The 17,144-nt window shown below is 51.6% G+C and overlaps 1 protein-coding gene across 1 annotated transcript in view; it reads right to left on the reverse strand.

Annotated features, from left to right (window-relative positions):
• The window catches only part of ARHGEF17 (Rho guanine nucleotide exchange factor 17), a gene marked incomplete in the record, with an annotated part of 129,533 nt that extends 112,629 nt beyond the window's left edge, over positions 1-16,904 (reverse strand). The window contains 3 exon segments of the mRNA XM_087722021.1: positions 13,324-15,929; positions 16,031-16,414; positions 16,466-16,904. Coding sequence (XP_087578147.1) covers positions 13,324-15,929; positions 16,031-16,414; positions 16,466-16,904 — 3,429 coding nt within the window.
• Positions 16,905-17,144: the final 240 nt, after the last annotated feature.

Raw genomic sequence — 17,144 nt, forward strand, 5'->3', positions numbered from 1 at the left:
ATCAGTTTCTTCCATGGCTTTGTAACTAACAGAATAACATTTCCTCCCAGTTCACCTTAAATTAAGACGGTGCGTAGTTTTTTCCCAGCAACCTAGAACTAAGGAGGAATTTCCTGACTGTGAGAACGATGAATCAGTGAACAGAAGTTGCCTCCAGAAGTTGTGAATGCCCCAACACTGGATGCTTTTAAGAAGATGTTGGATAGCCATTTGTCTGAAGTGGTGTAGGGTTTCCTGCCTGGGCAGGGGGTTGGACTAGAAGACCTCCAAGGGTCTTTCCAATTCTTGTTATTCTAATCCTAATCCTAATCTAGTTCTAATTTTAAATTCTAATTGTAAAATTCTAATTCTAAAATTCCAATTCTAAAATTCTAATTCTAAAGTTCTAATTCTTAAAATTCCAATTCTAGAATTCTAATTCTAAAGTTCCAATTCTAAAGTTCCAATTCTAAAATTCCAATTCTAAAGTTCCAATTCTAAAATTTCAATTCTAAAGTTCCAATTATAAAATTCCAATTATAAAATTCCAATTATAAAATTCCAATTATAAAGTTCTAATTCTAAAATTCTAATCCTGAGCAGAGTAGGGATTCAAACAGATTAATTTTTCCCCACTGAAAAGCTTCCTAATTTAGAAAGAGTCCTGGAGAGTCCTCCCTCCCTCTCTCTCTCTCTCTCTGTCTCTGTCTCTGTCTCTGTCTCTCTCTCCCTCTCCCTCTCTCTCTCTCTCTCTCTCTCACACACACACACACACACACACACACGCAGAATGCAGCCAGTTGGAGAGGCGAAGGACCAAGCAGGGTCAGTTATAAGGAGAATAAAGTAATTCAGGAAATCCGTCTATTCAAACCGATCAACGTATTTAGGAAGTATTTCACTGGTGGAATACAGAGCAAACATCCGGGGGGGGGGGGAATCGAGGAGGGGGGGAAGGAGAGTTAAAGGCACAACAAACGCGACAGCCAGTTCCTGCAGGGGAACAACAAAGGCATTTCTAAAAGGGGGGACAAGTGTGTCGTCCCCCCCCAAGTTTGCAAAAAGATAAAATATTTCAAGGGGTCCTTAGGAAGTTCTACTTTAATCCATAAAAACCGGTCTTGCTTTCCAACCCCATCCCACTTTTCGCTTCTTTTATATGGTAAAGCACCGTGGAAAGTGAGAAGCATTTCCTCTTGGCTGTTAAATATATCTTCAATCCTGCTTTTATCCTTTTATTTATAAATAACCCGAGGCAGGGAACATGCAGGTAGGCCTTGACTTATGACCATTCACTTAGTGACAACAGCACTTGAAAAAAGGGACTTGGGTCCTTGCACTTATGACCGTCAGAGCATACCTACCTGCCACGTGGTCAGAATTTGGGCACGTGACAATTTGTGGTGGCTGTAGCATCCCGGGGTCATATAATAATTCCCATTGGCGACCTTCCCGTCCATCTTCCGGTAAGCAAGTCAATGTGCGAAGCTGGATTTGCTTAACGACCATGTGATTCACTTAACAACTGCAACGATTCACTTAACAACCATGGCAAAGAAGGTCGTAAAAACCCGGTGTGGCTCACAGCAACCGTTTCGCTTTCCCTATAAGGTGGGCTGGGCTGAGGTCACCCAACCAGTTTTCATAGCTAAAAAGTGAGACTAGAACTCACCGTCTCCTGGCGATTGGCCCAAAGTCGCTCAACCAGCTTTCATGCCTAAGGCGGGACTAGAACTCACTGTCTCCTGTTGACTGGCCCAAAGTCATTCAACTGGCTTTCATAACTAAACTCGGACTATAATTCACAGTCTCCTGGTGTTTGGCCCCAAGTCACCCAAGCTGGCTTTCATGGAATGGAGAGAACTAGAATTCACCGTCTCCTAGTTAATTGGCCCAAAGTCACCCTTGCCCAGCTTTCCTGCCTACGGCAGGACTACAACTCACCCTCTCCTGGTGAGTGGCCCAAAGCCATTCAACCGGCTTTCACACTATAACTCACAATCTCCTGGTGAGCGGCCCAAAGTCACTTCTTCAGTTTTCATGGATTAGGCGGGATTAGAACTGACCTGTCTCCTGGTTTCTAGCAATAGCAATAGCAATAGCAGTAGACTTATATACCGCTTCATAGGGCTTTCAGCCCTCTCTAAGCGGTTTACAGAGAGTCAGCATATTGCCCCCAACAATCTGGGTCCTCATTTTACCCACCTCGGAAGGATGGAAGGCTGAGTCAACCCTGAGCCGGTGAGATTTGAACCGCTGACCTGCTGATCTAGCAGTAGCCTGCAGTGCTGCATTTAACCACTGCGCCACCTTGGCTCTAGGCCAGCTCCTTAATCTGTAAATCACACTGGCTCCCTTTTAATCTCTCCCACTCCCAAGACTTTTCTGGGGCAGGGGGTCTGCACCCCACTGAAAATTTGAATTTGAATTTTAATAAATTTATATGCCGCCCTATCCCGTAGGACTCCGGGCGGCTTACAAATACAAGATAAAAGATAAAAGTTAAAAATAAAAAAGAGAAACCATTTTAAAAGCAACACACCATACATTCAGTCTAGGTGGGGCTGGACCTCGTTCATGGGGTCAACAGCCCCAGGCCTGCCGGAACAACCAGGTTTTAGTGGCTTTTCGGAAGGCGGAGAGTGGGAAGGGTCTGGATCTCTACGGGTAGATGGTTCCATAGGGTTGGAGCAGCTACAGAGAAGGCCCTCCCCCGAGGGGTCGCCAGCCGGCATGGTCCGGTCGACAGCACCCGGAGGAGGCCCAACCTGTGAGATCTTATTGGTCGTTGGGAGGTATGTGGCAGGAGGCGGTCTCTCAGATATCCGGGTCCTAGGCCACGTAGGGCTTTAAAGGTAATAACCAGCACCTTGAAGCGCGTTCGGAGACCGATAGGGAACCAGTGCAGCTCGCGGAGGATGGGTGTAACATGGGTGTCTCTCGGTACACCCGATATCGCTCGCGCGGCTGCGTTCTGGACCAGTTGTAGTCTCCGGACACACTTCAGGGGCAGCCCCATGTAGAGCGCATTACAGTAATCAAGTCTTGAGGTGACGAGGGCGTGAGTGACCATTCGAAGTGCCTCTCGGTCCAGGTAGGGCCGCAGCTGGTGCACCAGGCGAACCTGGGCAAAAGCCCCCCTGGTCACAGCCGACAGATGGTGTTCTAATGTGGTTCCACCACAAAACCGCGTTCGACTAAAGGGCGCTCGACGAAACCGCGTAGCTGACGTCATCAACAGGGCGACAACAGCGCGGAGAAAAAAGCACGCTGTAAACGCTAAACCTAAAATTAACCCCTAAACCTAAACCTAACCCCCCTAAACCTAATCCTAAACCTAACCCTAAACCTAACCCTTAACCTAACCCTAAACCTAACCCTTAACCTAACCCTTAACTTAACCCTTAACCTAACCCTAAACCTAACCCTTAACCTAACCATAAACCTAACCCTTAACCTAACCCTTAACCTAACCCTAAACCTAACCCTTAACCTAACCCTAAACCTAACCCTTAACCTAACCCTTAACCTAACCCTAAACCTAACCCTAAACCTAACCCTAAACCTAACCCTAAACCTAACCCTTAACCTAACCCTTAACCTAACCCTAACCCTAAACCTAACCCTAACCCTAACCCTAACCCTTAACCTAAACCTAACCCTTAACCTAACCCTAAACCTAACCCTTAACCTAACACTAAACCTAACCCTAACCCTAAACCTAACCCTAAACCTAACCCTAAACCTAACCCTAAACCTAACCCTTAACCTAACCCTAACCCTTAACCTAACCCTAACCCTAACCCTAACCCTAACCCTAACCCTTAACCTAACCCTTAACCTAACCCTAACCCTAACCCTAACCCTAACCCTAACCCTTAACCTAACCCTAAACCTAACCCTTAACCTAACCCTAAACCTAACCCTAACCCTTAACCTAACCCTAAACCTAACCCTAACCCTTAACCTAACCCTTAACCTAACCCTAACCCTAACCCTAACCCTAACCCTAACCCTAACCCTTAACCTAACCCTAAACCTAACCCTAAACCTAACCCTAACCCTTAACCTAAACCTAACCCTAACCCTTAACCTAACCCTAAACCTAACCCTTACCTTAAGTTGAATCGGCTTGCTTTCAAAGCGCTATTTAAAGCGCCCTTCTTTCTCCGCGCTGGCTGTTGTCACCCTGCTGATGACGTCAGCGACGCGCTTTAATCGGGCGCGCTTTAGTCGAGCGCGGTTTTGTCGTGCCACGTTCTAACGTCAGCTGCGAATCCAGGAGGACAGCCAAGTTGCGGACCCTCTCTGAGGGGTGTAAGATTTCACCCTCCAGGCAAAGAGATGGAATATCTGGACTATCTTTGGGGGGGGGAAATGCTTTAAGGACCTCTCTTCCTTTCTCCACACCAGAGAGCTTCGCAGTGGTCAAGAACTGGGCTCTGTTTCGCTTTCCTGACCTTTGCAAGACGGGCACCCTTCACTCCTATGTACCCTGAGGCTTGGCACCCAGCACCGGGGTGTGTGTGTGTGTGTGTCTCTGCCGGCGCCTGAACAGTCTGTTCCGTTGCAAGCGAGAAAAAGTCACCCCGTTTCCAGAAATCTGGGTTTATGCAGCCGTGGGAGTTTCAGCTCTATCCGCTCTCTGTTCCCCACACCGGTGGCAGGGCCCATCCTGGAACAATATATATTCCAACTTCTACAACATTCAGCTGTTTTGAAGCAGCCACTTTCACTCCTCCGGGCACATTCAGAAGGTTTGGGCTGGGATTCCTGTAAGGCAAGCGGAAAAGGATGGGAGCTGCAGTCCCTCACAGCTGGAAGGAGAGGATAGGAGAGGAGAGAATGCAGAAGAGGAGAGAGAAGAGGAGAGGACACTGGACTGGACTGGACTGGACTAGAATAGAATAGAATAGAATAGAATAGAAACCTAGAGGAGAGGAGAGGAATGGAAGGCAAGGGAAGGCAAGGGAAGAGAAGAGAAAGGAATAGGAATAGGGAATGGAATGGAGTAGAATAGAATAGAATTAGGAACAGAGAACAGAGAACGGAAGGGAAGGGAAGAGAAGAGAAAAGAGAAGAGAATGATATGAGTTGGAAGGGACCTTTGAAGTCCTCCTCCTCCTCCTCTCTCTACCTACTACTGATGATATTTCCTAGCTGGGTAACGAAAAGTCTGCAAGACAACAACAAGCTCAGAGAGCACCAAGGACCCCACAGTCCTCCCCACTCTCCCACCCACAAACCCCACTCCCTTCTAGCCCTGATGATGTTACCTAGTTGAGGATTGAAACATCTACAGGACACAAGCCAGCTCAGGGGGCATCCAAGAGCCTACAGCTCTCCCCAGGGTGGTCTCCATCCGATACGTCCCCAGAATTTCAGCCCACCAGCCTTTGCCTAAGAATCCAAAAAGTTGACTTCCTCCAACCCCCACACAGCTTCAAGGCTGGGGAAGCAGCTGGGGGACAGGAAAACCCACCGCCCCCAAAACTCCTTAAGATGCTCCAGCTCCTTTAATTATATTAAAACAAGCAACAGCCGATGGCTTCAGGTTAATTCCAAGTTTCAGGAGACCAGGAAGAGGGGAATGGGAAAGAGGAATAGGGGGGGGGGGTCAGCTCGATGAAGGAACGCAAGGAACGAGAAATTAAACAACAGCTCAGTCCTGGGAACAGAGAAGGCGTGAGAAAGAAACTCGACGCAACCCAGCCTTGATTCTGTTTGATAAACGACGAAGTGGAGAGGAAGTGGGGTAGGTTTTCAAGATTCTGTTCTTCTTACAATCAAAGCAACATTTCTGTTCTAAAGCTGTTTTTTTTCTTCTCTCTCTCTCTCTCCCCAAAAGGCAACTGGGCTTTGTCTTTTTTCTTTCTTTCTTTCTTTCCTTCCTTCCTTTCTTTCTTTCTTTCTTTCTTTCCTTCCTTCCTTCCTTCCTTTCTTTCCTTCCTTCCTTTCTTTCCTTCCTTCTTTCCTTCCTTCCTTTCTTTCCTTCCTTCTTTCCTTCCTTCCTTCCTTCCTTCCTTCCTTCCTTCTTTCTTTCTTTCTTTCTTTATTAATTAGACTTATATACTGCTTCATAGGGCTTTCAGCCCTCTCTAAGCAGTTTACAAATTTTTTTAGCAAATTGAGTCAGCAACTTGCCCCCACAGTCCAGGTCCTCCTTTCACCCACCTGGGAAGGATGGAAGGCTGAGTCAACCTTGAGCCGGTGAGATTTGAACCGCTGAACTGCAGATCACAGTCAGCTAAAGTGGCCTGCAGTACTGCACCCTAACCACTGCGCCACCTCGGCTCTTACGAAAAGGTCTAGTTTAGTCCAGCCTTAGGCATGAAAGCCGGCTGGGTGACTTTGGGGCCAATCACTAGGAGATGGTGAATTCCAGTTCTGCCTCAGGCACAAAAACTCACTAGGAGATCGGGAGTTCTAGTTCCGTCATAGCCATGAAAGCCGGCTAGGCCAATTACCAGGAGATGGGGAGTTCTAGTTCTGAGAAGAAGCTTCTTGGACGAGGGAGTGAAACGTCTTCTAAATCCAGTTGCCTTTTGAAAAAACACCTTTGGGGCAACCATGACCTGGATGGTGGAGAACCTCCATAGAAATTTGGCATTTAGCATGGCCCTGCAAAGAGAACGGTGAGGTGGGTGCCCACAGGTAAAGCTTTAAAGCAGCCACCCTCTTTTTTCCCCACCAGCCCTGTGTGAAAGTTGGGAAAAGGACCCGTCTGCTTTGATGGGCAACAGAGAGGAGCTGCATTCATGAGATGCGAAGCACACGTTCTCAACATTTTTCAATGTCCTCCAGCACACCTTTAATATGGAAAAAATCTCTGGAAGATTTCGCCTATATAGACTAAGAATGCCCGAGGTTGAATCTGCAAAATATAAAATTCATATTAGACCACGGAGAGACCAGTGTGGTTGTGTCTACTCGTGTGGATCCTGCAAGACAAATGAATTTGGTCCCCTTAAGGGAAACGTTCACTTCCTCTTTAGTTTGGCACAAATCCATCCATCCTAAATTCGCCTCTACATCGTCCATTTCATATCTAAAAATTGCAGCACACTCTAAGGCAGGACGGTGTAGAATTAAAGGCCTGTATATATTTAGGACGAGAGATAATAAACCCTTGGTGGTTGCAGAGGTATAATTCAACAAGACAGACACAGACTTCAGAGGATAATCAGAATTGCAGAAAAAAAACCAATGGCTGCCAACCTGCCTTCCGTTGAGGACCTGCGCACTGCGGGAGTCAAAAAGAGGGCTGTGAAAATATCTACAGACCCCTCGCATCCTGGACCTTAATTGTTCCAACTCCTACCCTCAAAACGACGCTACAGAGCACTGCACACCAAGACAATAGACACAAGGACAGTTTTTCCCTGAACGCCATCACTCTGCTAAACAAATAATTCCCTCCCCACTGTCAAACCATTCACTAAGGCTGCATTGCTATTATTATTAGTCTTCTCATCGTTCCTATCACCCGTCTCCTCCCACTTATGACTGAAGGACGCTTGTATCCTTGTGATTTACATTGATATTGATGGTTTCCTGATTGTTTATTTGTACCCCATGACTATCATTAAGTGTTGCATCTTATGATTCTTGACGAATGTAGCTCGTCTTTTTATATACACTGAGAGCATCTTCTGCACCAAAGACAAATTCCTTGTGTGTCCAATCACACTTGGTCAATAAAGCCGAGGTGGCGCAGTGGTTAAATGCAGCACTGCAGGCTACTTCAGCTGACTGCTAGATCAGCAGTTCAGCGGTTCAAATCTCACCGGCTCAGGGTTGACTCAGCCTTCCATCCTTCCGAGGTGGGTAAAATGAGGACCCAGATTGTTGTTGGGGGCGATATGCTGACTCTCTGTAAACCGCTTAGAGAGGGCTGAAAGCCCTATGAAGCGGTATATAAGTCTACTGCTATTGCTATTGCTAATTCAGTTCAGTTCAGTTTGTAACTGTTGCACCTGTATATCAATTTACTTAATCGGAAAATGCAAAGCAAGGGAACGCTACGAGCAAACGAGAAAAACTCGCAATGCACGTCTTTTCGGAGGCTGAAGGTTTGTCATTTCCAAAAAAACCGCAAAATCAATGCTTCCCACAAAATTGCAAACCAACAAAATACGAGGCGCGTTTGACCTGCCTCTCTATCCGGAAGCCTTTTGAATTTAATCCGATTCGAGATTGTTTTCGGTCTCCCAGGGCTGTTTTTAAATTCCTTTTGTGTTCTCCCCAAGGCTGGCGAAAATTAAAATAGCCGGAGGATTATCCAAAAAAAAAAAAAAAAAGGGATTCTCTTTTTGCACAAAAACAAAATGCCACAGCGAAAGACATCGCACATTCCTTCGCAGAAGGAACCTCCCCAAAGACAGGAACATCACAATATTAAATGCGCTCACAAATGGTCCACACAGTCAAAATAAATGACAAAAAACCAAATTACAGGTAGCCCTTCACCCAGTGTTTCTCAACCTTGGCAACTTGAAGATGTCCGGACTTCAACTCCCAGAATTCCCCAGCCAGCATTCGCTGGCTGGGGAATTCTGGGAGTTGAAGTCCGGACATCTTCAAGTTGCCAAGGTTGAGAAACACTGCCCTAACCACTCGCAACCACAATGGAGCCGAACATTTCTGTTGTTAAGTGTGTTTTGTCCCGTTTTACGACCTTCCTCGCCACCGTTGTTAAGTGAATCCCTGCAGTTGTTCAGTTAGTGACACCGCTGTTAAATGAATCTGGCTACCCCGCCGACAAAGCGGTAGCCACCAACTTACGACCACAACCGAGCCCAAAATCTTACGTTGGTAAGTGAGACGTGCGTTAGGCGACTTTGCCCCCCGCCCCATCTTACGACCTTCCTAGCCACAGTGGCTAAGCGAATAGCTGCAGTTATTAAGTTAGTAAACACCGTCGTTAAGCGAACCAGACTTCCCTACTGACTTCGCTTGTCAGAAGCCATCACGTGACCCCGGGACATGCATTACCGTCGTAAGTACGTGCCAGTCGCCAAGCCTCTGAATTTTGATCACGCGATTGCTGCAACGGTCGTAAGTGTGGGGAAACGGTCATAAGTCACTTTTTTTCAGTGTTGTTATCAGTAAATGGACTGTCGCTAAGTGGAGGATTACCTGTACGCTGAATCATAAGCCACCTGACTCTCTTTTAAGCTAGTCTAATGTGTTGTGCAACCACAGTTTTGCGTTGACCACAGAAGATATGTTATATACCCAGTGGTGGATGTCAAAAATTTTTGGAACCTACTCTGTGGGTGTGGCCTCCTTTGTGGGAGTGGCTTGCCAGCCATGTGACCTGGTGGGAGTGGCTTGCCAGCCATGTGTTCTCTCTCTCTCTCTCTCTCTCTCTCTCTCCCTCTCTCTCTTTCCTTCCTTTTGTCTCTCTGTCCCTTTTTCCTTTTTTCTTTCATCTCTCTCTCACTTTTTCTTTCTTTTTTCTTTTTTTCTTTATTTCTTTCTTCATTTCTTTCTCTTTCTCTTTCTCTTTCTCTCTCTGTGTGAGTCTGTGTGTGTGTGTGTATCAATGGTGGGTTTCAAAAAATTTTCGAACCGCCTCTGTGGGTGTGGCCTCCTTTGTGGGAGTGGCTTGCCAGCCATGTGACCTGGTGGGAGTGGCTTGCCAGCCATGTGTTCTCTCTCTCTCTCTCTCTCTCTCTCTCTCTCTCTCTTTCCTTCCTTTTCTCTCTCTGTCCCTTTTTTCTTTTTTTCTTTCATCTCTCTCTCACTCTTTTTCTTTCTTTTTTCTTTTTTTATTTATTTCTTCCTTTCTTTCTTTCTCTCTCTCTCTCTCTCTCTGTGTGTGTGTGTGTGTGTGTGTTTGTGTGGCAATGGTTGGTTTCAAAAAAATTTGGAACCTCTTCTGTAGGTGCGGCCTGATTTCCGGGTCCACTGGTGGAACCTCTTCTAACCGGTTCGGTAGATATGACGAACCGGTTCTACCGAATAGGTGCGAACTGGTAGGAACCCACCTCTGGTTATCCCCCTTTCACCGTGGTCTGGGACTCTTAACAAGCCATCTCCTCTGGCGTTAGTGCAGTCCAGGTTTTCACCCTCACCTTAAATATTGCTTTGAGTGGGATTTAAATCCAGGACCAGACAAAGCAATGGCTTCAAATCCGACTCTCTTTTGCCACATGCAACTTTTCCGGGAGGGTATAATTTACTGTCTAAAGGAGGAAACGGCAAATTACACCCTTGTGCCTATCCAATGTGCCCGCTGGGCAGCCAGCATTTCCTATCCTGGCTGGGGATGATGAGAGTTGTGGTCCAGTGCCCTCTGCAAGCAGGCAGACCAGCAGGAATTTGCCTTTGTGAGAACTGGGCTGGTTGCGTGTGAAGTCTGGGAAGGATTAAACGGGGGTCCCTTTGCCTTGTGATGAGAAGCCGGATTGTCAGATCAGCTCACCGTTCAGTGTTATCAGCAGATGAGGATCCTGGTAGCTCAGGGTGGAACTGTGGGGTCCTTGGTGGTCTCTGGGCTCAGTTGTTGTTTTTTGCAAACGTTTCATGACCCAACTAGGTAACATCATCGGTGCTAGAAGAGAGTTGGGTCTGTGGGAGGGGGAGGAGGACTATGGGGTCCTTGGTGGTCTCTGAGCTCACTTGTTGTTGTTTTTTGCAGACGTTTCATAACCCAACTAGGTAACATCATCAGTGCTAGAAGGAGGTGGGGTTGGAGGAGGAGTGGGAGAGAAGGAAAAAGAAGAGGGAGATGAGCAGGGGAAGAGGAGGAAAGGAGAGGAGGAGGAGGAGGAGGAGGAGGAAGGAGGAAGGAGGAGGAGGAGGAGGGAGGAAGAGGAGGAGGAGGGGGAGGAGGAGGAAGAGGGAAGGAGGAGGACGACAACTGTGGGCCCCTTGGTGCTCTATGAGTTGAGTTGTTCTCTTGCAGATGCTCCATGACTCAACAAGGTAACATCATCAGTGCTAGAAGGAGGTGGGGTTAGAGGAGGAGGAGGAAGGAGAGGGAGAGGAGCAGGGGAAGAGGAAGAAAGGAGAGGAGGAGGAGGGGAAGGAAGGAAGGAAGGAAGGAAGGAAGGAAGGAAGGAAGGAAGGAAGGAGGAGAGATATGGGCTCCTTGGTGCTCTGTGAGTTTCAGATGTTCCATTACCCATTCATTTTGCAAGATCTTTTCTTGCAGATGTTTCATGACCCAACTAGGTAACATCACCAGTGCTTAGAAGGGAGTGGGGTTTACAGAGTGGAAGAGGAGGAGGAGGAGGAGGACTATGGGGCCCTGGAGTGCTCTCCGAGTTTGTTCGCATGTAGATGTTTCATTGCTCAACTAGGTAACATCAACAGCGCTAAATGGAGTGGGGTTCGCTCAATATACAAGTAGCTTGCTTTGCAGAGAGGAAGCCCCCCCCCCTTCCCTTCTGGCCCTGATGATGTTACCTAGTTGGGTCATGAAACGTCTGCAAGAAAACAACCAAGCTTAGAGAGCACCAAGGAACCCACAGTTGTGGTCTTCCCCCTCCTCTTTTCTTCTTCTTCTTCCTCCTCCTCCTCCACACTTATCCCCCACCCTCCTTCCCCTCCTCTCCTCCTCTATAAACCCCACTCCCTTCTAGCACTGATGACGTTACCCAGTTGGGCCATGAAACGCCTGCAAGAAAACCCCCCAGCTCAGAGAGCACCGAGGACCCCACAGTCCTCCTCCTCCTCCTCTCTGCGAACCCCACTCCCTTCTAACACTGATGACGTTACCTAGTTGGGCCATGAAACGCCTGCAAGAAAACCCTCCAGCTCAGAGAGCACCAAGGAACCAGAATTGAGTGAAATGTCCTCTCTAACCCGAGATGGGTGAAATCAAACATTTCTGCAATGTAGTAACACATCCCCCAGCCCCGTAGTTAAGACACAACTACCGTATTCTAATATAGGTAGTCCTCGACTTACAACAGTTCATTCAGCGACCCCTCGAAGTTACGGCGCTGAAAAATGTGACTTACAACTTTGCCGCACTTACAACTGTCCCATAACCCCCGGGGTCCCCTTGGCAACCGGCTCGTATTTACGACGGTCCTGGGGTCGTGTGATTCCCCTTTTGTGCCCTTCTGACGAGTCAATGGGATTCACTTCCCAACCATTCGTTACTAACACTTGCAGGGATACACTTAACGACGGCGGGAAGAGAGGTCACTGAACCACTGCCTTGCTTAGCAACGGGGAATTTGCACGCAGTTGTGGTCATTAAGCCGAGGACCCCCACCCCCTTGCTTTGCCGAAAAATAAGCCACAAAGGTGGATCCGATCAGGGAGACATACAAGAGTCAAATTTAATTCGGTGACACCTATATACTTTCTAATCAGCTCTCATACACACCTGGGGTTTCGCAACTTCAGCAATTTGAAGGTGTATGGACTTCAACTCCCAGAATTCCCTAGCCGGTATGGCCGCCGCTAAGAATACTGGGAATTGGAAGGCCACACATTTCCCAAGTTGTCAAAGTTGGGCCACATTGTTCTTTATACTAATTTAAGTCTCAGTGTCTCTCAGTTGTGGCCATTTTAAGAAGTGTGGACTTCAACTCCCAGAATTCCCTAGCCGGTATGGCCGCCGCTAAGAATACTGGGAATTGAAGGCCACACATTTTCCAAGTTGTCAAAGTTGGGCCACATTGTTCTTTATACTAATTTAAGTCTCAGTGTCTCTCAGTTGTGGCCATTTTAAGAAGTGTGGACTTCAACTCCCAGAATTCCCCAGCCAGCATAGCTGGCTGGGGAATTCTGGGAGTTGAAGTCCACCCATCTTATAGGTATGAATCACTGTCTTAGATGTTGGCCTACATTGAGTTACTCTACTAGATGGGTGCTTGAGCCCCCCGTCACCACCCCACAACAACACAACTCCCCAGAGAGGCAGCCCTTGTGTGTGTTGCGTCGTCCAATTCCTCCCCCGGCACTTAAAAAACGCTACCACCACAAGCCTAGTTCCTGTTAACAACTTGGGTTGCGCGAGACCTGGCAAATAGTAAATCATACCCATAGCTGCTCCAAGCCTCTGCGCCTCCTTGCCAGGAGGACTAGAAACCCAAATGCCTTGTCCAGGCTATTTCACGCCACTGCCTTTCCAGCTAGGCACCGTATCGCTCTCAAACTCAAAGGTGTGGCGTTGTCAGAGTCCCACCAGAAGTGGAGAAGACCCTGGCATCCCAAGTCCCACATGCGGCCGGAGCAAACCACCCCTAGATAGGACAACTCGGTTTGCAAAATCTTAACCCTGATCCCCGAACGCCGAATAAGTCAGCAGAACTAAACCATCAACAAAGAGAGTTTCTTAAGACTCCAGAAAATCCCAAAAGAAAGAACAAGAAAACTCACCACTTGTGGCTTCGCCCTGGCGCTACTGGCAATGATCTCTCCGTGGTGTTTGGGGCATCTGGGCAGCTTGGGCTCCGTGGTGGTCGGCGTGGAAGGGGACGATCTGGGGGTATCCACAGGGCTGTTAGGGAGGGTCTCCCCGGAACTGAGAGTCAACATGTATTGTTTGGTGACATCCTCCAAGGATGGGGCCTGAAGACTTGGAGAAGGCTTGGTCGGCAGGTGCGGGAGCTCCTGGATGGCAGGGTGGGCGTTCTGATAGAGCGAGCTGGGCAGGTGGGCATCGGAGTGGCGGAGGAAGGTGGCCGGTTCGCTGGTGTGGCGCACATGCTTGGAGCCCGGCCTTGCTCTGCCCAGCGTGGTGGGCACCACGGAAGGCAGTGCCGTCTCTTCCTTCCTGCTCTCCTGATTATTCACCCGGTCGCTGCGCTTCTTGGAATTACGCCGAACTATCCTGGGAGAGAGGACTTCAGCCAGCTTGGGATCGAAGCTGAAGGCTTGAGGGACCTCGTTGTCTTCCGGTGGCGTCGGCAGGGTTTGCTCCGACTGGGAGGACAACCGGCGCATTTCCTGCTCCGTGGACTGGGCCCGCTGCTCCGAAAGGATGGGCTCGCTGCTGGACGGAAGGATATTCTGCTCTGTCTCGCTGATGGGTTCCCCGGCACCCATGAAGCCCGGGCCGGCATGCTCGCCGCGGCGGCTGGGGTCGCTGAAGGACTTCTTCTTGATGAGCTTCCCGTTGCCCTTCTCGTCAATCACCTTGTCCAGGGCGCCGGGCTGGCTGACGATGTTCTGGATCACGGTGCTATAATCCTTCAGGCCGTCGCTGCAGACGGAGAGGTCGCTGGCGGCACTGCCCGTACAGTCGGACAATGTGGCGGCCGAAGCATCCAAGATACCCGGCTTGGAATTCAAGGAGCCCAGGAGGTTGCTATCCACGGAGAAGTTCTTGGAGTCCTCGGTGATGGAGCACCTCCGGTGGGGCATGGGGTCGCTGAGAGAGCGGTAGGACTCCCCGCTCGACTCCCCACTGCTCCCGTTGCTGGATTCGGAACCGTTGGTTCCCAAGGATGGGAACTTCCGGCGGCGGCGGAGGGCGCTAGGAGTCAGGGGGGTCTCCGACAAGCCCTGGGACAGCGTCTTAGGATTGGGGAGCACCTCGTCCACAGCGGCGACGTTCTCGTTCCCTTGGGCTAGATGGTTTGGGAGAAGCTTCTCAAGAGAGGAGGCCTCCGTTCCTCTTCGGTTGGCCAACTTCCACGCAGCGACAGAGGGATCGAGATAGCTGTAGGCAGGAGACGTCTCTGGCTCGGTCACAATTCCTTCATCAGTCATGCTGGACTCAGGACCTTCTTCTTCTCCTTCAGAGCCAGCTTTCTCCAAGCACCGACCGCTGCTTCCTCCCTCTCTCGGGGCCTCCTCTCCCTCCTCCGCGCCACCCTTCCCCCTTTCCTTGGACTCCGAGCTGAAATTATAGTCGTGTCCTGAGCCCATCTTACTTATCTTCTCGAAAACCTGCCTGGCCTCTTGGATGTACTGATCTTGGATGATTACAGGGAGCACCTCCTCTTCCCGGCTGTCGGAAACCACACCGTTGTGGTCAAAGCGAGTGGCCAACAGGAGCTCCGAAGAGCTGGACTTCATGGCGTTCTGCAGGCACAGGCGGCGGGAGGCCGGTTTGTCCGAGTACGTGAAGGATTTGGCCCGTCTCAGGGTCGCCGTGAGGTCCTTCAGGGTTGGGCGCTGGCCCAATACCCAACGGTTGGGGGGCTGCGCCTCGCCTTGGGATCTCCCCACCGACGGGGGTTCGGCTCCTCCTTGGGGATAATGTTCGTCTCTGCTCACCGCATCGCCGTTGTTGCTGCCGAAGGCCGGGTCTTCGTGGTCGCTCAACCGACTGCCCCTTTTCTTGGCCTTCAGCTCGGACAGGTCCGATTTCAGGAAGCTGAGCAGGGCCAAGGTCTCGCTGGCGATGTCCGGATTCGACATGGACTTCTGGTGCTTGGCTCTGGCCGCGGGTTCCAGGCCGCCAGGCAGCAAACTCTCAAAGGACGACAACTCCTGCTTGGATCTCGCCGAGCCCAGCGGCAGCTTCTGCCGAGCCCGGATGGGGGTCTGCAACCGAGCCGGGCTGTCGCTTGGGCTAAAACTAGGGGTCTGACCCAAGCCGAGGGCCCAGGAGACCCCCGGCTGCTCGTCCTCCTTCAAGGTCTCCGTGCTGGAGTATCTGCTGCTACTTCGGGACCCAGCCGGGCTGGACGCAAAGGGGGGCAGGTTGACCTTGGAGATGCGGGACACCAGAGGCAGGGCGGGCCCCGAGGAAAGGGGGGCAGGGGTGAGCCCCAAAAGCGGCCTGGGTCCCTCGGAGGCCCCTGGGGTAGTCCTCTCCTCCTCCTGAGGGGGCAGGAGACCCCCAGAAAGGTCCAGCTGGGCCTTGAGGTGCCACTCCATGCCGGGCACCAACCTGGCCTCCTCCTGGGCCTCAGTTTCCCCCTTCTTCTTCCTCCCTCGACGGGGCCCGGCTTCCTCCTCCTCCTCCTCTTCCTCGCTGCCTGAGGAGGGCCTTGGGGGCTCTTCCCGCCCGGCCTGGGCCCCGAAGGCCTCCACTCGTCCTCACTGCTGCTGGAGATCTCCGGGGGGACCCAGCCTCCCCAGGCCGGGCAGGGGGCCGGCGAGGCGGCGGCGGCGGTGGTGGTGGAGGCCGAACTATGCCAGGAATGCGAAGTATCCCCCAGCTGAGGCGGCGGGCCCCGAGGCGGCCGGAGCCCCGCGAAAGGGATGCAGCTGCGGGGCGGCGGCGGCGGAGGGACGCCCCGGCGCTCTTCTTCGGCCCAGTAGGGCCCATCCAGAGCCGGGCCGCCGCCGTCGCCGTCGTCGGGAAGCAGCAGCGCAGCCGCCGGGAAGTCGGAGCACGGCGGAGGCGGCCCCGCTTGGCTCCGCGGGCAGGAGCCGTCCTCGCCCGGGACGCCCCGTCCTCGCTCGGCCGCCTGGAGCTGCTGCTGCTGCTGTTGCTGCCGCCGAAAACTCTCGCCGAAAAGTTTGCGCATCTCCGTCACGCTGGGCCAGTCCGGCGCCGGAGCCTCGCCCGGCCCTTTGCAGGAGGAGGAGGAGGAGGACGGGGTGGAGGGGCTGCTGCTGCTACTGCGGGGCGGGGGTTGCGGGGGCGGCCCGGCGGCCTCGGAGCCCCCCAGCTCCTTCTGGCCCCGGCCGCAGGTGGCTCTTCCGCGGCCGGCGGGCGCTTGGTCTTGGCGGCAGAAGCGCTGGGAAAGTTGGCGCACGGAGGGCGAGAGGCTCCGCAGGGCGCGGCCGGCCGGCTCGGCGGCGGCTGCTGCTGCTGCTGCTGGGCGGGAGGAGACGCTGAAGGAAGCGGCGCGGCCGGGCGATCGCCGCCCGATGGGCTCCGGCGGCGGGGGGTTGTCGGCGCTGGGCGGGGGAGGCTGGCGAGGCGGCGGGGCTGGCGGCTCCCCCAGAGGGTCGTCTTCTCCTCCTCCGTCGGGCTGGGCCGGCCCGGTCCACTTGGCCAAGCGCTGGAAGGAGACGCTCCGGTAAAGGGGAGTCCTCTTCTGGCCCCCCTCCGCCATTGTGGAGGCCGGCGGTTGCAGGGCCCTGCCCTCCCCCGGCTCTGCGGCGGGATCCCCGAGTCTGGGAAGCGTCCCGGGCTCGCCGCCCCCGCCGGCCTCAAGCCATCCGAAGGAAGGAAGGAAGGAAGAAGGAAGGGAGGCAGGAAAAGGGAGGGAGGGGTGTTATGTGAGAAAGAGAGAGAGAAAAAGAAAGTCGGAAGGAAAGACAAAAAGGAAGAAAAAAGAGGCAGCAGGAGACAG

The sequence above is a fragment of the Thamnophis sirtalis genome, unplaced genomic scaffold (genome assembly GCF_051295495.1).
Source record: "Thamnophis sirtalis isolate CommonGarterSnake01/CBP01778 unplaced genomic scaffold, rThaSir2_p1.2 scaffold_8, whole genome shotgun sequence".
NCBI classification, from domain to species: domain Eukaryota; kingdom Metazoa; phylum Chordata; class Lepidosauria; order Squamata; family Natricidae; genus Thamnophis; species Thamnophis sirtalis.